General features: G+C 47.2%; 1 protein-coding gene across 3 annotated transcripts in view; it reads left to right on the top strand.

The window, feature by feature from the left end:
* The window catches only part of ERLIN1 (ER lipid raft associated 1), a 38,831-nt gene extending 18,242 nt beyond the window's left edge, over positions 1–20,589 (top strand). For all 3 annotated transcript variants that reach the window (XM_090057552.1, XM_090057550.1, XM_090057551.1), the window contains 8 exons: positions 1,982–2,043; positions 4,349–4,474; positions 6,295–6,368; positions 9,588–9,646; positions 11,505–11,596; positions 12,480–12,569; positions 12,933–13,012; positions 13,274–20,589. In XM_090057552.1, coding sequence (XP_089913678.1) covers positions 1,982–2,043; positions 4,349–4,474; positions 6,295–6,368; positions 9,588–9,646; positions 11,505–11,596; positions 12,480–12,569; positions 12,933–13,012; positions 13,274–13,492 — 802 coding nt within the window. In that variant the 3' untranslated portion in view covers positions 13,493–20,589. The remainder of the gene's footprint in view (positions 1–1,981; positions 2,044–4,348; positions 4,475–6,294; positions 6,369–9,587; positions 9,647–11,504; positions 11,597–12,479; positions 12,570–12,932; positions 13,013–13,273) is intronic.
* The last annotated feature ends 3,364 nt before the right edge of the window (positions 20,590–23,953 follow it).

Raw genomic sequence — 23,953 nt, 5'->3', positions numbered from 1 at the left:
CATTTGCACCTGTGACAACAGAAGCTATGCTCTCAAGGGTATAAATTTTTGTCTTAGCCTCTTTACTTTTCTCTACTGTTGTCTGATCTTCTCTTGTTGTCTTAGTGCTGAAGACTAACACTCAAAGCGATACTATTGATTTCTGTGTTACCTCGGGAAAATAATAGCTACAAATTTTTGTATTGGGCTTAGTCAGGGTGTACTCCCCTATCATGAAACAAACCCTCGCAAAAATCCAGAAGCTCATGAATCATGGATTTATTGTCGGCCTGATTTGGTTAGAAACTGGTTTAGAGCAAAAAAACCTTGAAGTTTTTAAATGTTATAGAGCACTAAAATTACATAATGCGTTATCTAAGCCACAGATTCTCAACCAGGGTGCCCTGAGATGCTTTTAAAGGTGCCATGGGGTGCTGCTCAATATTATCACTGTTAGGTGTGGAAATGCCTACCCATGATTCACAAGATTAAACCCAGGAATTCTATATTTTAATCCATAGTGTCAAAAACATTCTGACCTGTTGTAGTCTTTCTGACTGTTTTGCCACAGAACAGTTGCTGTATTCTTTTTTTTCTGTGGTCAAAAACCATGTGAAAGCTAAGAGCTGGCATTTTCTGAGAGGTGCCTTGAGTATGAAAAGGTTGAGAACCACTGATTATAAGCACTGAAGTCTTGGAAACAATTCCTTGTACATGTTTCACAAGATAACGTACACAAGTTCAAAAGATCCCAAATGCTTGTATTTATGCTGTGTAAGAGTGATGGTGTAGCTGTGATGGTCCAGAAAATATACAAGGCACAGATTTCATTGCAAGTGGTGGATTATTTATTTACATGCACACTTGTGCATTACTAATATTGCAGAACTGACCTCTTAAGTCAAGAAAATTTCAGAGGAAATCTTGTGAAACATTAGCTCAGTGACATTACTCATCCCTATTATTTTAAAACATGGTGATGTCAAAGGTGACAGATCAGTGGGAATTCACTTTACAGCAACATCTGCTTGCTATCCTCCAGGGTGACAAAAGCCACAGACCTTTTTTTTTCTATCCAGCAGTGACATGTATTTCCATCAGGAATGTCTCCCCTCCTCGAGCCTTACTTTTGATTCTCTTTGATAGGGCCTCTCTTTAAACCTGTGTCCTCTTTTTATATCATTTGTCTATTCAAATAACCCAGACTGTTGATCAAGAAGCTGACAAGACCTGCCAGCAGAGCCCACAAAATCTTGAACAGGAGTTTTTCATTGCTGAGCCCATGCTAGTTATTTTCTGGCCCTGAGGATCTTTCCTGCAGACACCTACTCTCTGCTGGCATAGCTCAGTTCATCCCTAACAGAGTTTGTCAGTTCCTTGCTCTGAAAAACATCTGATTTCAGAGCAGACAAGTCTGGCACTGTGAACCCCTTGAGTAGTGTTCTCAGTTTTTCTGCTTGTAAGCTCACATCAGATATGTCTGTTAAAATATACTAAATGTATGAATTCATGTTTTACATAGATTACGTAGCACCCTTCTGACAGGCTGGGGAAAAAAACTGAATTGTACTTTCAGCTTGGCAGAATGGAAACTCTTCTGTTTCTTTTCAGTGGATACTTGGTCTCCCCCTTCCCTCCCCACCTATTTTATAGCTGTCTGTACCTTCCTCATGGTGGTAACTGTGGTCATTTAAAGGTGTTTTCTTCCTTTTATTGAGGTCTCTGGCTCAGTAGAAAGAGGGACCACAAAGTAAAATAAAAGTGCTTTGGGAGTGTGCTGGAACACATTTCTAGCTTATACAAAGGGTTGAAGCTGGGATTTACCCTTATCTAAGAATCCCACAGTCTCTTTCAAAATAGCATGAAACAGAGTACAGCACGCTGCATAAAAAACAGACTGCACCTCTGCAGCACAAGTCAATAAAAATGATTGTTGTACTTTGAACAGGATCTTTTATGAGCATTTGCTGTCATTACTCAAGTCTGTTTCTTTCTCTTGTAGTGGTGGGGTTATGATCTACATTGACCGAATAGAAGTTGTGAATATGTTAGCTCCATATGCAGGTATTTGCTCCTTTTTCTTTTTCCTGTTTCACAAAGCAGTTCTCTGATTGACTGCATAGGTCTGTTGAGACAGTGAGTTAGTATTCCTGGGAAAGTAGAATCCCCATTGCTTGTGTAATTTTAAAACTAGACTGACCAAAGCACTGTGCAGTATATCGTGGAGGAAGCTTGTGGTGTCGAAAGAATGGGGGGCCCACATGGTATCCCTTGTGTCTGTCTACACACAGTGTGCCTCATCAGGTTATTTTATTCAGTTCAACGTGACCTCCACTGCTCTATGCTGGAGAGTTTTACTTGCTCTAATCACTGCTTAAACAATAAGGTGCTATTTTCAGAAGAACTAAAACTAAGCCCTGTAATTCTAGAAGAAAACTCACTTTTCATTCAGGAAAAAGCGGTTGAATTCTTCCTGTAGGAATAAAACTACATTCAGCTTTCACTGGGGAACGTAGGAAGCAGGACAAAGTTTTTTCCTGACTGTAACATAGGCTGCTTGCGTGCATCTTTTCTGCCTGTTTCCCCAGATGCAGAGTAAGGTTGTCCTGTCTTTCAGAGTGTTTGGGAAATGCAGTGCATTGTTTTAAGGCCGCGGTGCTCAACCTTTGGCCTCACAGGCCAGATAAGTGGTGTGGGGTCAGTCCATGGGCCAGATCAAGCCCCATGTACTCAGATTGGGTCCCTAGGGCCTGGCGCTGCCCCTTCCCACCCCTGCATGCTGAGATTCGGCTCTGGGCCCAGCACTGCCCACTCCTGACACTGAGATTAGGCCTTGGGGACCAGTGCTGCCTCCATGTGCTGGGATTGGGTCCTGTGGCCTGGTGCAGCACAGGACTCCCCATAGGTCCAGAAATTTGGCAGCAAGGGAGTGGCGCCATTGCTTCCCTGCTGCCAATTTTCCAGACCTGTAGAGAACCCCGTGGGCCAGATAGGGTCTGCGGTGCGGTGTCATCTGGCCCACGGGCCAAGGTGTGAGCACCCCTGCTTTAAGCCATTGCCAGATCTTTGGTTGGATGCTGCTAGAGAAACAGAGTATTATTTAGTGGGGCCTTTCAAGGAGTTCCACCTCTGTGCCAGGAGGTCTCACGGAAGATGAGCAGGCACAGGTGCACTGACCTCCATGCTGCTTTTCTGCGTACATTTTGCTGTGTCAACTCTTACCTTACAGCACATCTTTATAAGTGAACTGACCAAAAAGTGCCTGCTTTTGGGAATGTGTCTTTGTGCTCAGCCATTGCCGCAGGCAGTGAAGTCAGTGCATATGTTACAGTTAAACAAGGATGTGCACAGTTGAGGGGGCTTCCTTTTCTAGGAGTAGCTTCCTGCTTATGACAGATTTGCTCTTGGCTTTTGCTTCCCTCTGAAATAGTTGTTTGCTATCTTCATCTTTCTGGGGAGTGAGTGCTTCCCTCTAGAGCATAATAAAGTCAGCTGCCTGACTTTCCAGATAACTGGGTAAAAATGAGCCCCAAGAACATCATATTGGCTAGGATGAGGGCAAATAAAAAGTAGAGTTTGAATGCATCTCAGCTGTGGCAGAACAATCATCTTGTAACAGCTGAAAACTGCATCCATTTTCTCTCTAGCCTGGTGCCTTTTATGTCTCTCGTCACTGTAGAATCTGATTCTACTTACGGGGTCACATGTCCCTCCAGGCTGGAATTTTCCAGCCCTGGTCTTTATAGCAATGAATGAGAAGATTGACTGCCTGTCCATGGGAAAATGAAATCCTCTGGACTTGGCCAAACCAAAGCTGATGTTTCAAAGAGCCTTTACTCAGAAGGACTTGCTTTGTTAAGTTTGGAAAGGGGACAGAAAACTGCAAAAGTGAGTACGTGCAACAAAATTCACAGCCAGCTACATACAGCATTTACAAGCTTGTGAATGTATCAGATGGAGGTTAGGCATTTACAGTACTTCTGTTTCTGCCCTGTGAAACTAATTGCTGTACAGGAAACTTTAAAAGCTCCATTTGTACCTCCTGTGGAATATAATCCTACAGGAAGAGAAATCTGACATTTGTTTTTTCCTTCAAATTAAGGGATTTCAATGGAGAAAACAAGTGTTTACTGCAGCGTCCGTATGTGAAATCACTCTCTGTTCTTTGCTCTGCGCTTAGACTTAGCATTAACTTTGGCCCACTGCATAGTACTTTCTGTTCCTGTTGACATGACTCATGGCACATTTCCCCCACTTAGTTAGTACAGACCATAAGTCACAGATGTGCGATACTTTTTGTATAATTACCCTTCTTACTTAGGTTACAGTGTTAGAGTTGATCTCTTGTAATTAAATTTTTTTCCCCCAGTGTATGACATTGTGAAGAACTACACTGCAGACTATGATAAGACCCTTATCTTCAATAAAATTCACCATGAGCTGAATCAGTTCTGCAGTGCCCACACTCTCCAGGAAGTGTACATTGAGCTGTTTGGTAAGTAAGCGGGCACTTAAACACACAGAGCAAATGGGTATATAATTTGGCTCAGGATTTTCCAGGGTCTTCAGTCAGATTTGTCAGTTAAGAAGCCCAGCACTTAGTGCAAAACAAGCTCCTTGTGAGTACTAGTATCCCTTTACTCTAGCATTATTTTGTGTTGAACAGTCATGACTCTGTTCATGTGACTTCACACATCCTAGATTTGAATTCCCCTGCTTGTCCAGGAATGTACCTTGGATGCCAGGTACAGCAAAACCAGCCTGGTGCCTGCTGCTGCATTGCAGCAAAAAGGGGCACCATTTTCCTTTCTTCCCTTTCTGCCCATCTGTTTTCAGGGATATAGATGTCACACACTGCTTGAGCCAACCTTGCACCAATGCTAAATGAGCCCTAGACCCTACACTGGAATCCACCTTCCCATTCTCTGTTTTCTTCATGGAAACTGAAAAGGACTTTTCAGTCCCTTATCCTCCCTCCTTGACTCCTTACCCCAAAATGAGGTCACACGCATCACTCTGATCCCTTCATAAGGGAACAGCTTTGGTTCAGTGCACAATGAACTTGGAGGTCCCATTTGCTTCCTACTGTGTGATGTACTTAGGACTTCTCTTCCCCCTTCTTGCCCTCCCCAGTTTGAAGCCTGGATGCCAGTTGCGGTGCTCCTGTCCTATACTGGCTTCCTGTTCACTGGAACCAGCATTGAGTGAGGGTTCCCTCTGGAAGGGCGAGTCAGGGCACAAGAGGTTTCCTATTACAGGAAGACTACATGCATTTAGGTTTCAGTATGTGATGGTAAATCTCTGGCGGACATGTGATATACTAGTGACAGATAAAAGTTTGACCCTTTGGAAACTGCCTAACTCTTAAGGAAACATCTTTTGGAAATAGCTGACTCCCAAGCCTACTTGGAGATAGGGATGGGCATTGCTGTACTCTGAGGCTTCCCTTTAGTTCTCAGCATGTGTATGAGTTGGCCTTTGTTGTCTGCTCTGAGTGATTTTAGAAACAGGCTTTCAGCGTCTTCAAGGATGACTAGAGTTAAACCAGAGCCTGACGCCCTTCATAGGGAGGGGAAATCATGTTCTTTGTCCTAGGGGTCTGGCTATGTTTTCTCAGAAGATTATGCAGGGGAATGTCAGGTCTAGAGAAGCTTTTTGTATTATAACAGCATCCTGATCCTAAGGAATCTAGAGATTTAAGGCCAGGTCTCAGACTGGGATTGGAGTCAGCTTGACTCAGAATGGGGGAGGGCAGAGTTTTGCTGCAAGTTCTGGCTGCTTTTTCCTACTGGCATCAAGCCAGCATTGTACGGTCAGAGCTTTCAATGTCTTGCAGCTGTCAGCACCCTGGCTTCAGTGAGCTCAGTAAGGGAAGAATCTATCTTTAGTGTCTAAATCACTGTGGCTGGGCTTCTGGCTAAGATGAATTGAGGTTTTCCAATGAACTGTGAGGGAAGAAGGAATTCCTGACTCTGTCCTTCAGAATTCAGGGTGGACATATCCAGAGAGCAGCAGATGAAAGGGGAAATTCATCATCACATTAAATGCAGTTCAGAAATACATGCACAGGACTCTCCATGCTCTGGCCACCACTTTTTTTCCTGTGACAATAGCACACTCGTGCCCATAAGCACACATGGTTTCCCTGACCCTGTAGCTCTGTGGAGTTGAGATGGCGAACAGCATATTGCATGTGCTTTCAAAGTTCCTGGAGTGGCTCTCATAGCTGCACAAATGTTGACCAGGAGAAATGCTAACTCTTTCCCTTCCTACCAGAGATTCATTTAGGCTGTTTCTCTTATCCCCTGAACGCAGATCAGATAGATGAGAATTTGAAGTTGGCCTTGCAGAAAGATCTCAATGTCATGGCACCAGGTCTCACCATCCAGGTAGGAAGTTTCTGCATTTTATCCATGTAAACTTTAATTTAGTGAGGCAGGATGGGAATGATTTTTTCACCTACGAGTTCTGTGGAGGTCTCAAGTTGCTGAGCATTAGGCATATGCATGGTTTATCTGCACCCTATTTAGGTTTCAGAATGTTTCCTGTGGGGCCTGTCACCACTTCTGAACTGTGTGTTTTCCATACAGAATCCAAAGTGTTGTAATGGTCAGAAAAGAAATGTGCAAAAGAGATGGACAACAATGGTCTCTTTCTAATGCACAGATCTGCATGCATTAGGATTTAACCTGCAAGCACTGGTGACAAAAAAAGTTTTTTCGACTTCTGCTCTTGCTGCAGAGCCAACCTCCTCCCAATAGCCTGGACATAAGACATATTTACACTGATTACTGATGTAATTTTCAGTTTTGGAACTAAGCAACCAGCTTTTCTGGAGTAGTTTCATGCCTTGCCACTAGATATAGGGAAGCAGGCAATGGTTTGCCTTGAGCACACAGGTACATCAGTATAAGCTGGGCAGATGACTTGTCTGATGGTGTAGCTATGCCTCAATTTTTTTATGGCAGTAATTCTACCCTGGATTGGTTCAAGTAAATAACTCAGGGGTAGGGGCTTTAAGTTTTGCTTCTGATTCTTTTTTTATGCTGATGTTGAGAGCAATCACACTGGTAGGACTGGGTTGTGTGACTTGGGCCTGGCAGTGTGAAAGAGGAAAAAAGCTGTCCCTAGTTGTCACTGGATGTGTTAAAGGTAACTGAAATAAAAAGGGGGTTGGCTTGCACTTTTGTGTCTCTTCGGCAAGTGCAGACGAGGGTGTTCATTTTCAGAAGAATTTCTGTTTGCATTTTACATTAGAAAATGGGTTTTCTCTTGGGACTCAAATGGAAAACGGTCAGTTAGAAGAACCTGTTCTGAGGTCCAGGGAACTGAAGTGAAAGTAGAATTGGTGGGAGGAGGTCAGTCTGGTTTTGCCTGCTCCTGCCACCACATTTAACTTTGTGGTAGTTAGCGTTTTGAATGGAAGCCTTTGTTAAAAACCAACATCCTCACCCTTGAGTTTGAGTTCCCTAAATCTTAAGCACCTTTACAACTGTGAAGTCTGCCTGGATAAGGATAGCTGAGTCAACATCCTGTCCCGGTTCACTTTGGAAGAGGCCTGGGGTTCCTGTAAAACACACGGAACTATCCAGTCTGTACATTCCTGACATTCTTAGGTAAAAATCAGAAAGGAAATTCCCTTTTTAAATTCAAAAAACAAAAAACACTTTTCAGACCCTGTGTGTGTATTTACATGTGTGCTTTACTGCAGAGTTGACCAATTAGCTCTGAAGTAAAGCATCACTGTCTACATGTGCACTAACATTAGAGCACAATGAATTAACTAACTCCGCCATAAGAGAGTACTATCAGGTAACAGTTCCTATGTTAAGGCGGAGTCGTTTACTGCATAGAAAGGACGTGGACGGTGACCAGGACCACAGCAGCTTGAGCCAGGACAGATCAGCCCCAGGCTGGCAGCAGGCTTGGAGGGTCAGCCAAACAGCTCCGCACTTTGGGCACTCTCATGCCCCAGCCGGCCCCTCTGCTGCCTAATGCTGTCACCTGGAACCCAGGGCTATTCCCCCCAAGCCTGCTTCCAGCCCAGGGCTGCTCCACCCCAGCTCAAACTGCTGCAGTCTCAGGCACACATGAAGACACTGTGCCCAGGAGCAGCTGACTTTGGCATGAACTGCACTGGAGTTTATTGAGGCACATTAATTGCAAATGTAGATGCACCCTCTATTTACCAAAAAGGCACAAACAAAACTGAAAAGTGCTTTGCAGGTCACTCTTGCTGAATTGGAAATGCAGAGCCAAATTCAATCCTTGGACCTCTGTTGTTCCATTGTAAACAACATATGGAAGAATTTGGTTGTTGGAAGGAGTCGGAAGTTGGAAGTCAGCCATCCTGACTCGGAGCCCAACCTTGTGAACGTATGACTTCCATCTCTTATGCCAAAAACATTCCATAGAGAGAGTTATTATGGGGCCCTGCCATCGCATTTTAGGTCCCTTTTCAAGACACCAGAGACTCTCCATGCCTGACGAAGGGTGACTGTGCCCAAAAGCTTGCTAAGAACTTTTTTTCCAACTACTCAGTTTAATAAAAGCTATCACATCTACCCAAAGAACCTTGCCTGCCTACGTTCTTAGACCACCGTGACTACAACCAAAAACCCAGTTTTCAAGACAACTGCATTTTATAGTCTGTGATAAGTGTGCCTTACTGTGCAGCTTGCCCAGCACTCTGTATCCTAAGTCAGCACTCGTTTAATGTCTGTGGACATGTCTGTACTTTCTTTCAAGGTTCCTAAGTACAATTGCTGGGATTTTTTTGGTTTACATTTCTGTGTCCCAAGATTAAATTATTTTGGAAGCTTTGAATAAAAGTAATTTTAATTTAGGTTTGAAAGGTTATGAGTTGAGACTAAAACAATAGTTACTTAGTGTAAGCAGTATGAATGCACACAACTTTATAGTTGCTTAAGTGGGTACCTGGGAAAACCAGTGATGTACACATACTACCTAGTTCTCAGTGTCTACAGCAGAGTATCTGCTTCTTTCCACAACTATAATGCAACCCATTACAGCTAATGGTTGCATAGGGACTATTTAATACAGATTTGAAGCTTGGTTGCGCCACCGTTATGCTGTGCCTAGGAGGATTTGCGAAAAGGATACCTTGCCCACTTCATGTTGCATGCTCCAAATGTCAGAAATAAGGTAGTTTAGCTGCCTTGGTGCAGTCTGAGCACATGGCAAGAAGCAAGCATAAGACAGGAGGCCTGAAAGTGGTACTGGGATAGATGCTCAGAGCTTCTCTCAGTTGGCTGTGCTGCCTCGTGCTTGAATACTAGGCAGGAGCTAGTGAGCAGGACATGGTTCTTGAACATAGCTTGGGCTCTGTACTTTCAGACTTCCCTGCTGTTTGGGTGAAGATATCAGTTCTCAGTGTAGATCAAGAATAGGGAATCTGAATGGAAGTATTGATAGTAGGGCATGTTTCGGCTTAAAGGTCTTGGTGCTGGTAGCTTGAGTTCTGGAGCTAAGACCTTGCCCAATCCGCTTACTTAGCATAACACACTACCTTTCTTGCAGCAGTTTCCCAGCTATGTGGTCCTCATGGTGTAGAGCTTATTTTTAAACACACTCTTTTCTTTTTCTAGGCTGTGCGTGTTACAAAGCCCAAAATCCCTGAGGCCATCCGAAGAAATTTTGAGCTAATGTGAGTAGCTGCACAACAGATCTCCCATTGTTCAGCAGGTTCAGGCTGCCAACATAAACAGGTTGGTGTGCCGTCATTGTAGGTGAATCGTGGTCCCCCTTTTACATACCTCCTGTAACAGCCACACTGGGGTATGTTATAGAGGCCCTGCCATTTGATGTAATGCCTTATTCCTCTTTGTGTTTAGAGAGATGATATGGCTTGCGCTGTCTGTGCATTTCCCTAGCTCTTACCACTGTAGCAGTATCTGAGCCCCTTGTGTTCATTAATGAATTCAGCTACCCAACCCCCTGCAATGTAGGGGTAGTGCTGTCATCCTCCTTGTACAGATGGGGATCCCAGGACACAGAGACTAAACTGTGCCCTAGATTCCATAGGACCTAAATCTTCCTCCTGTGTCCTGATCAGATGTCTTAACTACAAGATATAGTGGCCTGTCCTGCAGTATTTTAATATCACTTAACATGTAAAACTGGACGTTCTTAGGACACTACCCAGGAAGGGAAATGTCACCATCAGCATTTTACAGCTGACATTTTGGAGCTTGCATCTGCAAAGTTAGTTGAGGGTCAGAGCATGAGAGTGCTAAGAATCCATTTTGTAAGCCTGCACACATGGTTGCTCTTTTGTTTGGAGTGGGTTATAAAGTTTAAATAGCTTGGTTCTAGAAGATGTTACTCACCATAAGAGCTTGATCTCTCTGTAGTGGGTCACAATTAGTACTTATACTCATTGAATCTTGCTGAAAACTCTGTTTCCCTTGTTCCTTATCTGTTTGTTTTTTGTAACTTGGCCTGAGTATTAGGCACTAAGGATAAGAGTCTGTTTCCATTTTTTTGAGACCCAGCCCACACTTACTTGACATGTTCTTTGATGTCCTAGTATTTCAGATGTTATCTTGGGAAAGGGACTAAGTGACCAGCTTAAACACCACCCAGCCATATGGCAGGTATAGTGATCTGCCCAGGGTCTCTTGTGGAAGGCTGAAGTTCGCTTCTCTCTGTTGTATGGATGTTGTGTCTCTGTCAGGTTTGTCTTTGTCATTTTGGAGCCATTGCATGTTTGGGCTTCCCAGGTGACAGCAGGAGGATGCACTTGCTCTGGCACAGCTGCAAGCATCATCTCTTTAATGTGCACCTCACCAGAGGCTCTGTACTACAAAGGGTTCTACTGAGTGGCTGCTCCAGCTAATGCAGTCGCTCATCTTTTGAAAAGACTTTGTTTGTCTGCTCTGCGCTCTGTCTCAGACAGAGTGCCTGTTTATTTTCAGGCATGGGTCCCAGTCTTGGTGATCTGTAAAACCTTCAGTGGTCTGTTTGATGAATTTAAGACTCAAATGTGCACAAGGCACTTGCATATAGAACCATCTTTAATATAGTAACACCTTCCCTCGCTAACCTTGTACTGGACACAGCTTTTCACTGCCCCTGTGAACTAGCAGCTGGCTGGCTCCCAGTCAGGTGTCTCCCTTGGAATAAATGCCTCTGCACTAGGGTGGTATGGATGCTAACAAGTGTCACTCCATTTATTACCAAGTGGGTTCTAATTAGCTAATGGCTATTAAATGATTAACGTAATGCTGATTTAGCTTAAGCTGGATTTTTCTTCTTTGGAGGCATCTAACACATTTTCAAATTGTGTGGTTGTGCTGCCGCCCCCTCCGCCCCCCACCCCCAACTCACTGGGGTGTCCATATTCAGAAACTACTGCTCTCTGGTTATTCTGTAGCAGATTCTCTCTGTCTCCTTAGCGGTGACCCATGCTTCTTGGACACTGACGTTGTTAGCCAGGCTTCTGTCCTAAATCCACACTAAGGAGCTAGAGAATTATCCCTGTTGTAAACTCTTTTGCTGTACAGGGAAGCTGAGAAGACCAAACTGCTCATAGCAGCCCAGAAGCAAAAAGTTGTGGAGAAGGAGGCAGAGACAGAGAGGAAAAAGGCTGTCATAGGTATGTTGAAGAAGCAGTGCTTACATCTGTCAGTTTTTTCCCTGTGATGATTCTCCCAAGCAGATACTGAGGGGCTGACTCACTAGGTGGGCAGAAGACATGCATGGGCATGGTTCTTACCATTTGATGGAGTGGGGTCCAACATGGCCAAGCAATGCAAGTGGAAATACAGTCACTGTGAAGTCCTGTATGAACACATTTGTGTGTGTTGCATTGAATCCAGTCCCTCCATGCAGAACAGGGGCACCTCAGCTGTTGGAAGGTCAGCTCCTGTGTCCTTGTCCAACTCCAGTGTAGGGACCACATCACTGCCCTTAGGAATTATTCCCCCTTCTCCAGCACTGCAGAATAGTGTGGGAAAGTGGGGATTGGACAAGGTGTAGGTAGCATCTGCTGGAGTGGCACTGGGCTGTAATGTACATCCCAAACCCTTTTTGCAGCTGTTTTTCACTGAAGAAATTCTTGGCCTGATTCAGGGCTCCCTCCTACACTGGGGAGGCTTGTAAGTTTGGTAGGTCTTGGCAATCCAAGCTGCCCTGGCAAAACCGGTCAGGCTCTTGTCACCTGAATGTCCATGCATCTGGGAATTCACAGAAATGAACAGCAGCACTGTGCTTGTGACAGCTTCACAACCATTATGGCTATCTCTTCTGATGCTGCCTGGGTCACCTGAAATGCAAACAGCCAGTACCATGATGTTGTATTGAATAGCAGTGTGGGATCTGGGGAGGATGGTTATGCAGAGAAGTGAGATACAGAGATGGTTTTGTAGCAAGTCCAGTTGGCCACTACATCCTGTGCAGTCTACTCCAAACTTTTGCCTAGGTATGGATTGGGTTGGTGCTGGAGCAGAAATTGTCTGAGCTACTGTCTGTAATTACAGAGGCAGAGAAGGCTGCTCAGGTGTCCAGGATTCAGTATCAGCAGAAAATCATGGAGAAGGAGACGGAGAAGCGTATTTCTGAGATTGAAGGTAATGATGGAACATAATAGAACCTCCCAATGCAAAGAGCTGTTATGCAGATTAACCCAGAAAAGACCCCCCTCCCCAGCAACCACAGGTATTATGTACTAGCTGCCATAGTACAAAGGATAAACTTTGCACAGCTGCAGCTTTTGCCTGCTGGGTGAATTCCCCTTCCCTTTCCCAGGTTCCTGTGCAGGAAGGCAGCAGTGCATGTAGGTGACAGATTGTTCAGCGAAACTGTGGTGTAGACACAGGCAGGCTGGCTAGAATATGATCTTTTGGGGGTTTCCGGCCTCAGTTCCCATGGTGGCCTAGCCATTGCACTGCTAACTGTTGCTCCTTTGACTTGATTTCCTGCTGCTGTACTAGATGCTGCTTTCCTAGCAAGAGAGAAGGCGAAGGCTGATGCAGATTATTACGCTGCTCAGAAAGTGGCAGACTCCAACAAGGTGAGGGTGTATCTGAAAGCAAACAAGACAAAAAGGGCTTGCGTAGTCTTCTAGCTGCCCCCAGGACTGGGTGGGGGCTTGGAGCAGGAATGATGTGAGAATGTTTGCTTTAGCTAACTTCAGTCCTGATTTTTTTGTGGGGGGGGAGCAGGGATTTAAATCCTGACCACAAAATCCAGCCTCATGGGTGGGGCAGGGAGACACCCATGATACTTGCCAGGGAACATTGCCTCTTACAGGATGTGGTGTCTCACTTTGTAGCTGAAACTCACGCCGGCATATCTGGAGCTAGTGAAATATCAAGCCATTGCTGCAAACAGTAAGCTGTATTTTGGTGACAGCATCCCCAGCTTGTTTCTGGATTCCTGTACTTTCAAACATACATGGCAGAGGACTGCACAAGACCCCAGCCTGCCCTTGAAAGAGGCCCCAGAACCCTGTGGGGAAAGCTGCTTCGAAAATGAAGAGAATGCAGGCTGATGGAAGAAGTGGAGAGACTTCAGCTGAACAAGAGCTGGAAGAAGGGGATGCCTGGTCTACACGGATGTCCTGCCCAGCTGTGCTACAGGGACAGTGCCTGCCATTCTGCTCTGTGCCAATGGGAGAGACGCAGTGTGTGCACAGGCATCCTGAACGTACCTGGCAATTGGGTTGATTTTGTTTTAGCAGCAAATGTTTCAAGCTCTCTGCCTTTCCCTCTTCTCCCTTCCTATTTTAAGCTGGTGCTTCCAAATGAGGGATGATCCTGTACTAAACGTACCTATACTGGAATATTAAAGGATAGGAGCCAGGAAAGCCTACAAAGGTGGTTTGTTAGAAAGCATGCGTCCTCATTCCTCTAAGGGCAGGAGGTTTGCTGGAGCCATGTTTGAGTGCAAGGGTCATTCTGCTGCTTATTTTTGAGGCTGGACTGACACAATGCTGCCTCTGGCTGGTCACTGACAGGAGAGCCAGTTGCTGAGGCTTCAGGTTGGGAAATGTGACTGAAGGGGGTGGGGGTCCCCACTGTCTCTCCACATCTGTCTCCCAGCTGGAAAACAGCACCAGAGGCATGCTTCATTGCTGCCTGTAAAATGTTGATCTCTAGCCAACCAAGCCATGCTTTGCTGTGTGCTCCTGTTTGACTCTTCAGAAGCCACTGCTGGAGTCCTAGCTGGGACAGCTTTGGTTTGAGAGAGACTTTTTAATAGAACATACGTAATAGATCTTGAGATAGGTGTAATCTTTTCCTCTAGCTGTGTAGTGTAACGCTAATTCATTTGAACTTGACACTAGTTTTGTCACTAATGGGCTTCCATTACTCTCCCCTGTTGAGAGTAAGAACCCCTGCTAGCTTTACTGAAGCTTTTTGCCCTTTGAAGATTTCTCCCTAGCTATCCTATTTGCTGTGGGGAGAGCACATTGTCCTTTGGGGCTCTGCAGATTGCTTTTCTCCCCGTGCTCTGATGGGTTGAAGGGTGCCCAGTAGACAGCATCGACTGCTGGAAACTAGAGGATGGAGCTTTGAAATCTGTTTCTGATCACATGTGCCTGTGCTGGTCGTCCCACCTCAAGAAGACTGTCTTCTCCCCACCCAAATGCAGAGAAAGAGAGGGATGGCAGATGCAGAAAGCCTGGAGCAGCGCTCGGAGCACACAGAGGGCCTCAGCTGGCCATCCTGATGCCCACTTCTCAAAGGGATGCTGGAATAGTTTAGTCTTTGTTCTGCTTCTCAGCCAAAAATGAGCACTTATGGCCTTTGTCTGCTCTCTAGCCAATGCCAGAGCCTGACCTCAGCCGTGCCACCCAGCTGATGGCATTCTGCAGCAGAGTGGGAGAACTGGGCATCTGAGCCACAGGGCCCTGAGGCACCACAGCCTCCCTTCAGAACTGGAATATTTCTGTTTCCAGACAGCCGGGGGGATGGTGGAATTAAGAGATTGATGTAATTCAAAATGTGTTTTCCACTGATGAACTGTTTGGCCAGAGAATCTCTTAACTTGCCCCAGTTGTAGGCAGAGCTGCACCACATCTCTGGGTGCTGATGTTTGCAGAACAGTAAGGGAGGCTGCTCGTTACACCTGCTCCCTGCCTTCCATGCACCATCAGAGGCTGGGAGGAGACAGCTGTGTAGCAAAGGTATGGATTCTGGCAGGGTCTCCTCCTTGTCCTCTGCCTTGTTTTTTTTGGCATTTATCTTGCTGTCTTGCCTGCAGTTCCTTTCTTGGTGATTCGTCTCCTCCTGCCTGCTAGAGATTATAAGAGTGTGAGGTGAATACCATGGAACCAAAACATCTTGGTTCTGCATAAGGGCACTAGCACTCTTTGCCTCCAAACCAACTGTGACAGGATGGGAGAAAAGCAGCCCAGAGCCTCTGTGTGGAGCCCTCTTCCAGCTGGCTATAGTTGTCTGCCTTGTAGCACTGCTTTTTATCAAGGCTACCTGCAGAGCTTCCTAGGGTAGGTGTTGATCTCCTTAGACTGTCAAGTCCTGTCTTCCCTTCTATCCTGGCAGTTTGGGGAGCAGACATCCCCAGGGAGGAATGTGTTTGGTCATCTTTCTTTCTTTTAGATCCCAAGTAATAAAATCTTGCTTTGTTCTCTGCCATATCCAGTCCAAAGGTCAAATCCAAAAATCTCTCCAGCACACTGTCTTGAAAGAGACCTGTTCTTATTCTCTTGACTAGTTAGAAGGAGCATGGGTGACAGGATTAACATGGTCCCTGCTGCAGACCCTGATTAAAGGTGCCTTATCTGTGTAACAATTGCTCTTTTCCTGCGGCAATGCCATCCATGCATGGGGAGTGGAGGTTGGGCTGCTCAGTTTTAACTGTACTCCGATCAAAGCAGCTTGCCTGCAATTAGGCCTGAGGCTTAGAGCTTTTGTAGGCTCCTTGCTCCTGGCCTTTGAATTTCATGCAACAAAATGCTTGCTCTGTCCTAGCACTACTCCCTGCATCTTCCCAGGGTCATTGCTGCCTCCTTCCCTCAGACACAGAGAACCCCTCCTGCAGCTTTCTTCAGGCTCCACTCTGCAGCTGAGTGTTGATCTCCATCTGCTCCCCACCACCCCACAGCTACTCTGCTTTTGTTTTTGAGTTTCAGCCAGAGTTGTCTCCTACAGCTTATTCTTCCTGGGGCAGGCATTCTCATAGGAATGTGTAGACTATTTAAAAGGCCTGATGCTGTTGCTTTGTCCTCTCCCAGGCCTCTCAGGTTCTTTCTCTGAACTGTGCTGTCAGGATTACCATATGCCATTCTTGGGTTTTTTGAGGGTTGTTGTTTGTTTGTTTTTTTGTCTGGTTTTTTTTGGGGGTGGGGGGTTGTTTCTTTTGATTTTTTTTCTGTAGCCAGAGAATTTTGTCTCCGAGATACTGTCATTCAAGTGGCCTGGATGCAGAATGGCTTGTGATCTTGTTCATGTTTGCTTTGCAGAGCTCCTAGAGCCCAGCCAAACTGGGAGCCCAGGAGCATCTAGCTGTGCAAGTGCTGAACCACCATCCAGTTCCCTGGGGCCAAGCGGCAGCAGAGATTGCATCTCTTCACCTGATTGGGAGTTTGCAATCAGTGGAGAATACACCATCTTTTAGGAGTTCCTTAGAAAGCAGCTCTAGGACTTGGGGGAGAGTTCCCTTCAGAATGTATTATGATGTAGGAGAGATCCTGTCCAGGGGTGAAGCATAGGAGGTGCATGCGGGTGCACGTGCACCCCTGCAAAAAGGCTCCGCTGACACTGTCACTGGTGCTTGCAGGCAGTCGCCTCTCACCACCCTGTGATCCAGGCAGTCCATGATCATCCCCTGGTCACCGCCACTACTGGCAGTGCCGGCACTGTCAACATCCTCCTGTTGACAGTCCCGGCGATGTGTGCAGGAGCTCCCCGAGGGCATCTGCCATTCATGATCCTGTCCCAGGCCCTATTCTTGTCGTGACCTTTATGTTCCTCTTGGCTTGTGCCCTCTTTTTGTCTGTATCTATGAGTTTGCACATCTGTATCCCGGCCACCAGGAGCTCACTTATTCTGCTGCCAAAGTTCTGTTGGCATGTGAAATGTCATGGTGTCTGTAGGTAGCTGTAGGATCTCCTCCCAGTGTACACAGTGGGAGGAAGAATGAAGGGGTGGCAGGAAAGCATAGACTAGCCAGCAGTCAGTAGAAGTGTTGCCAGAGCCGAGGTGGAGCATTGGATCCAACGTGTAAGATAATGGGTCAGAGAGCGAAAACCCTAAAATGGCCTGAGCAGCAAGGCCAAGAACTTTGTTAGGGCAAGGAGAGACATGGGGGTGAGATGGAGATAAAGGGAAGAGCTGGGAGGTGCAATTTACAGCCATTTCCTGCTAAGTATAAACAGGAATGCTAGAAAAGGGCAGGTCCTGCTGCTTGGAGGTAAGATGCCGGCCATGAAAACGGTGGTTCAGCAAAATCCCTCCCCCCCTGCTACTGGAAACCTGATTTTGATTTGAGAGCTTACCTGGGCTTAAATGGGAATTACTGAGCAAAAGCAGAGTAGTGTCCTGTTTCCAGGTGGATCATATGGCCCTCCATGGATATGACTTGGAGAAGAAACTGGCCAATTCCAACTCCTCATAAAAATCCAAATCCTTGCTACTGCTGGACAAAGGGCAGCCACTTCCCTGTGGAGTCATGGCCTTTTCTAATTGGCCAGTATCAACTGAAATGGCTGTGTCATGGGATAGTTTCCAGGTTGGGAGGAGGCTGCTGGGAATAGAAGGCGTATTAGGAACAGAGAGGCCTACCTCTGCCAATCCCTGCCCCATGGCACAAGCCAGTAGATCAGGGGTGGGCAACCTGAGGCTGCAGAGCCACATGCGGCTCTTTAGAAGTTGATATGCATCTCCTTGAGCCTTTGCACAAACACACAGTGACCAGCTTCCAAAGCCATTATGTCACATTGTGTGCTTGTACAAAGATTCAAGGAGGTGCATATTAACTTCTGAAGAGTCACATGTGGCTCTGGAGCCGCAGGATGGGCACTCCTGCAGTAGATGATGAAGTGAGTTGACATGACCTAACCTTGGACAAGGTGACCTCAGCAGGGGTTGTAGGGCTGGCTCCATACCCTGCCAGCAGGGGCTCTGCGGGTTTTTTTTTATGCCTGTCACAAGGAATTAGAATGTCTGTACAAGTCTTCTCCCCAGCCTCCACTTCTCATGGACTGCTGAATGCCCACCAAGTAACAGCTTTGAGTCAGTACAGATAGAAGCTGCTTAGGCTTTATCTACATGGCAATGGTGGCAGGTCCTGGTGAGGAAGGGGCCAAGCCCCTTCCTGTGCCTGCATGCATGCTCCAAACCCACAAGCTTGCTAGTACGGCTGCTGTGAGCTCACCCGCAGTGGCTGCTCCCAAACGTTCCCCAGGCTGAAGACACAAGAGTGCCTGGAGCAGAATCTCTGCTGTATTTCCAGCTTTAGAGCATGCCTGCAGGTACAGGTGAAGTGTACTTGTGGTGACCCTCAATGGGATGTACACCCCCTGCAATGTGGGTACACCTACTGTAGGTGCTGCATCCTCAGACCCTTTGCATGAATGGTCCTGCATTCCCAGAGACACAGGAGGGTTTAGATCAGTGGTGCCCACCTTTTTGCTCTGAAAGCCAAATGACTGGTGTGAAATGGGTCTGCAGGCCCAATCCAGCATAGCATAGAGCTGGGGCTCAATCAGGCAAATGTTGAATCGGGCTCCAGTCCCATACTCTGTGGCAGCCACAGCTGTGGCCCCTTGCAGGATCATGCCTGCCACCCCAGCCCCCAAGACAGGATCAGACCCTGCCGCTTGCCCTCAGCCCCATGCACTTTCAGGTTCTGGCTCTCTTGCCCCAGTCCTCTGTGTGCCTGATGGAGCCCCATCGCTCACCATCCCACCTGTGCATGCAGGTGGGTTCCCATATGCAGGGTCATGTCATCTGGCCCACAGAGCTTGGAAATTTGGTGGTGGAGAAGGTGGTAGCAGCACTTAATTGCCACTGCTCCCTCCTGCCCCCTTTAGCCACCACTGCCAAATTTCTAGACCCCATGGGGAGTCCTGTGGGCTAGATCACATGGTTCTGCAGGCCAGGTCTGGTTCATGGGCTGGGGGTTGAGCGCTCCTGGCATACACTGTGTCACAAGAGAACAGACATAGGCGCTGGAAGCAATGACAGGACAAATGAGTGATGCTAGGCTTGTCTGCGTATCCCAGTGCTGCATTGGTTTAAGTGCACCCATACACCAGGGCACTCAGTGGGGCTGCCTGGGGCTGGGATTCCCCATCTCCTCTTCCAGACTCTTGGATCCACCTTTGTGGAAGCCTGGAACCCATGTGGCAGTAAGTATTCGTGGACCAAGGCTTGCGCTTCTCTGGGGCAAAGCCTTTTGTCTGTGTACCTGTGGTCACCGCTACACTTGGGACAGGGGAGTAATTCCCCAGCTCATGGACATGGGTGAGAGTGCAGGAGTGTAGTTTGTTGGGGCCCCCTCCCCCACACACACACACACTTCCTCCCCTGCTTCCCCCCAACTCCAGGCTGGACTCAGGATAGTGCACAGGAGAAGGTACTGTACTTGGTAGGAATAAAGGAAGTACCACTTCCTCCACAGTCAAGAGAGAATTGCCTGGGTGCTAATGGCCCTCCCCAGGTCCTTCACCTTGGGGCTTCTGCTTTGCTGGAGCCAGCTTGTTCAGTGTTGCATTGAACTCTACATTGCCCAAGCGGACTGGACGGGCACAAATGCAAGAGAGATTTCCTGCTTCCCACAGCCTTACAGCTGGGCACAAACAGCTGAGCACAAAAGAAGTATTTGGCAGGGAGCCCTCCTGGAGATTTCTTTCTCCTTCAGAACTCCCCATCCCACCCCCTCCAGCCACTTTTTCATCTAGGGCTTCCAATATCTTTTCTCAAGCCTGGGAGTTGCATGTTCTATACCCTCATCTCACTGTATTCTTGTACATCTCTCCGAGGAGTCTCTGAGAGTCTCCTGTTGACATCTGATCGGCACTTTGATGTTGAACTTTCTGGGTTTTTTTTTTACCATTTGAGGGTCCACCTTCTGATCATTTCTGCCTGTTCTAACCTGCTGGTTCTCCAGCTGCAGCATGTAGAAATGGAGATAGGAACTTCTGCCCTGTCTCTAGGCAAAGGGCACTTTGCATCCAAGAATGTGAACTCTCTCAGAGCTTGTTAAGGGGGGCAGGGAGGGAAGACTTGCTTGGTTGCAATCTCAGAATGTGGATGCCCTTCAAAATCTGGTTTTAAACAATGTTCTTGCCACAGGCTCTTGGGATCTGCGTGGGGAGGGCACTTCTCCTGGTCACTGAAGAGGGTTCTGTGGAGTTTTTACCTTTGGAAACGTGTTTGTGTTCAAATGTATATGCACAATGTTGAATTTTTGGATAAAACAAGAATAAAATTATTTTGTTAGCATTTAGCAGGTGGCTGCAGTTCTGCGGCAAGCAGCAGTCTCTCAGCCCTTTGTCTCCTTGCCTCCTAACCAGCATCACTCTGGATAAGATGTTCTTCAGTAGAAAGCTCCTGTTGATGTTGCAGTCAGCCTGCTGCCCCTCTCAGATGCATGGGAAGACCCAGATCAGCCCGAGAGCAGGTGCAATAAATAATTCAACTTCACACCCTTTTTAAGATATGCCTTATGTGGTGGAAAGCCCCTAGAGCCTGTCACCTGCACAGGGTCCAGCACCATGCTCCTTGACTAAGCTGGAGCCTGCTTACAGCCCTTGCTCTCCCTTCACACAATGGCAAGTAAGGGCCTTCATGGTCACTTAGTCCTTAAGCCAGGAAAAGGCATTGCCCAAAGTCCTCCCAGGTTAATAATGAAGACCCTGCACAGACTGCGGACTGAATGGGGGAGGCAGGGATTCATTCATGAGCCTGGGGTTTCTCCAGGCCTACCATTCAAACTGCCAGTCCTCTTTCACAGGCTTTCTCCAGACCAGGACCCTGCTGTGGGACTGTATCCATGCACCACAGCTGCTGCTAGGCTCTGTGTACCCTTATGTATACAGAGCCAGAGACCAAGTCTTATCTCAGCTGCTCCTTCACCATGGAGTAAACAAGTCTTTTCCTGACGCCAGGGCCAAGTAGCAGCACAAGATCCACAGTGCTAGGGTCACAGCAGTTCAGAAGCCTGGTGAAGCCTGTTCTCTATCCATGCGCAAAGCAGGCTGCACCAAGCCCATCCCAGTAACAAGAACGGGACAGGCAGGGCAGCTGGAGCCCTCATGGTGCAGCTGTCTCTGCCATGGGGATGCAGCCAAGATACAGCCCTGCTCTGAGTTCAACATCCCAGAGCACAAGGCAATGTAGCTACTGTGGAAATGATCCTCTTGCTCTCATTACCGTGGCTTGTGTTGCCGGAGCAGTGGCTTTCCTGGAGAGGAGGAAGAGGGCTGCCCCCTGGTTTGTGATGAATACCCCCTGGTGGTAACCCTCAGCCCTTGAGCTTCGGCTCAAAGGCAGTGATTCTCAACCATGTTAGTCTCAAGGTGCACCCCTCAGACAATGCCAGCTTAGTTTTCACATATATTTTTTTTTTCCTGCAGAAAAATACTAGAAGGATTCTTTTATTGCAGAGAACTCAGAGAGACCTCAGCTTGGATTCCTATGTGAAATCTGTTCATCTTGTGAATCCTGTTTTGCACACCTTACAGCATGAACTTTGCATGACACCCTATGGCACCCTTGAAAGGATCTCAAAAGTGCCCCATTGTGTCCCAAGTGAGAACCATTGCTCTGAGGACAATGGGAACCAGAACCTTGTTTTTGAGAGTTTGTCCTGAGCTCATCCCAGGCAGGTGGAGCAGAGCTGCTGCAGTGTATCCTGCTCAGCGTGGAGTGGCTGGTTAGTGCCCTGTGCCTGCATGTCTTGCTCTCTGACCTCACTCATGGCACAGAGCATATGATGTGGTCTCTGAATGGTAGATTCTAATATCCGGAAACAGAGCCTTTGGCTGCAGGGCCTACCTTCAAAGCTACTCCTTGGCCTGCTCTCTCCATGCCCCCGCAGCAGCTGATACAGACAGTGGTTTGGAGCTCCAAAGGAATGTGTTAATCAAGCTGCTGTTTTTCCTGCTGCCCTGGGATGCAAAATGGGGGATCACCCAGAGGAATCCCAGGTGAGCATGCCCGAAACAGGTTCTCTAGCCTGCCCAGTGAATGCCCCTGCTCCTGGGAAGCAGAATTGGGGCCTGGCTTCCCCTCACGACATCCGCAGGGGTCTTGATTGGTCCAGATAGTAGTTCGTTTGATGGCACAGTTCCAGAAGCCCGGGGCTTGACATCACTACCACTCACCACCACCCCTTTCCCTACTTCCAGTTTCAGTTGAGAAAGCCAGTGGTGCCTGAAACCCTGATCTTGGATGTGGGTAAGTCGGGGGGAGGAGGGGAGCAATAGGTGTTAACCTTCCAGGTTCTGGAGCTGTGCCAATGTAATGGCTCTGGCAACTGCAGTGATGAGCCCTGCTCACCCCATTCAACCCACAGAGATGGGTTCTTCACCCTGTGAGAAGCCCCAGGGGCTGTATAGTGGACACCCATGTTCTGTAGGGTACGTTCTCGTGGTAACTGCATATTCCATACCCTCATTAGCATGCATGTTCAGAGGGTTGGGGGCTACTTGGGCCTGTGCTTTACTGTTTGTGGCTCAAGGGCCAGGTGGGTCAGATCTTGGCATCTGCTGCCCTCTTCCAAACCTGTGAAGGTTATAGGTTCGCAAATGGCACAAGGGGAAGTTGTGTAAAGGTTGCTGAGGAATTGGCACTCACTGTAAACTCTGCAAAGGTCTGCTGTAGGGTAGTCCTTGGGTACAGAGTGAAGAATGCATATAAGGAACAAGAGAGACTTCAGGTAGGGGTGATGTCTTATATGGCAGTGCTGTTGGCCAGCAAACCTGAAAGAGCGTGTCTATGGGAGCAAGGTCCTAGAACAGGTACAGATGGAAACCTGTTATACCCTTAATTCTGAAATTTGAAGTCCCTGCTGTTGGGCAGCCCAGGATCTGGCAGAACTGGGGTTGCATGAACAACTGGAAAAGGAGTGAGGACTTCCTTCTGAAGGTGGTAAGGAGCAGTGATCCCCAGCAAGGCAGCAGCTGTGACCTCTTCTGGCAGCAGGGAGCAGCAATCCCCAGTGATGAGTACAGCAATCCCTAGTGGCAGTGCATCAGTGATCTCTGAAGGTGGCAAGGAGCAGCATTTCCAGGGGTGGTGACAACCCCAGGTGGCACTGAGGAGCAGTGATCCCAAACTGCCAACTCCAGTGCAGATCTCCATAGCCAACAGCTGTCATTTTGGCTGGAGTAGATGGTAGAGCCCCTGGATAGCAGTTGTGGGTGAGTGTCTCTTCCCGCAGGATGGGCTCAGTTTGGTGGTGACTGATACTATTAACTTTGTGGTTTCAGCTGATCCTTAACACACATGGTTTTCATTAAAGCTGTATTTGTCCCCTTTCCTCTTTGGTAAACCCTGTTACAAGTTCCTGTTGCTTGTGAGTGGGGAAGTTCATTCACTGTGGAACACCCAGCTAAAATTTAGTTTCCCAGTTTCTGGGTGGGATGTCAGTCAAAATAGACAGTTCATGTAAACTCCTACATTGTACCTTTGTTACTGCCATCCAGTGCCTAGCAGAAGGGTTACCCCAAAATGGTCCTAGTTTCTCAGATACCTTGGGAATTTATTTTTGGATACCTGGAAAATATCCCATTTTATCAGTCAGCCCATTTTTGACGGCTACAAAACCTTTTTATAGTCAATTGCAACACTAAATAGATTTTATTCTGTTTACCAGCAAAAGACAACCCAGAGGAATTGGCATTATAGAAAGAAGATCCAGTGTTTGGAGTGAAGAAATATGGCAGGAGTTGAGAGCTGTTGTCTTCCTCAAGGTGGATGTGAACAACACTTATTCATTGCTTCATGAAAAAAATCACTCTGAAAACCAGGGAAATATGCCT

Source organism: Crocodylus siamensis, chromosome 7, assembly GCF_052110815.1.
Source record: "Crocodylus siamensis isolate JL-2025a chromosome 7, ASM5211081v1, whole genome shotgun sequence".
Classification (NCBI taxonomy): Eukaryota; Metazoa; Chordata; order Crocodylia; family Crocodylidae; genus Crocodylus; species Crocodylus siamensis.
This window is presented reverse-complemented; position numbering and strand designations above follow the sequence as displayed.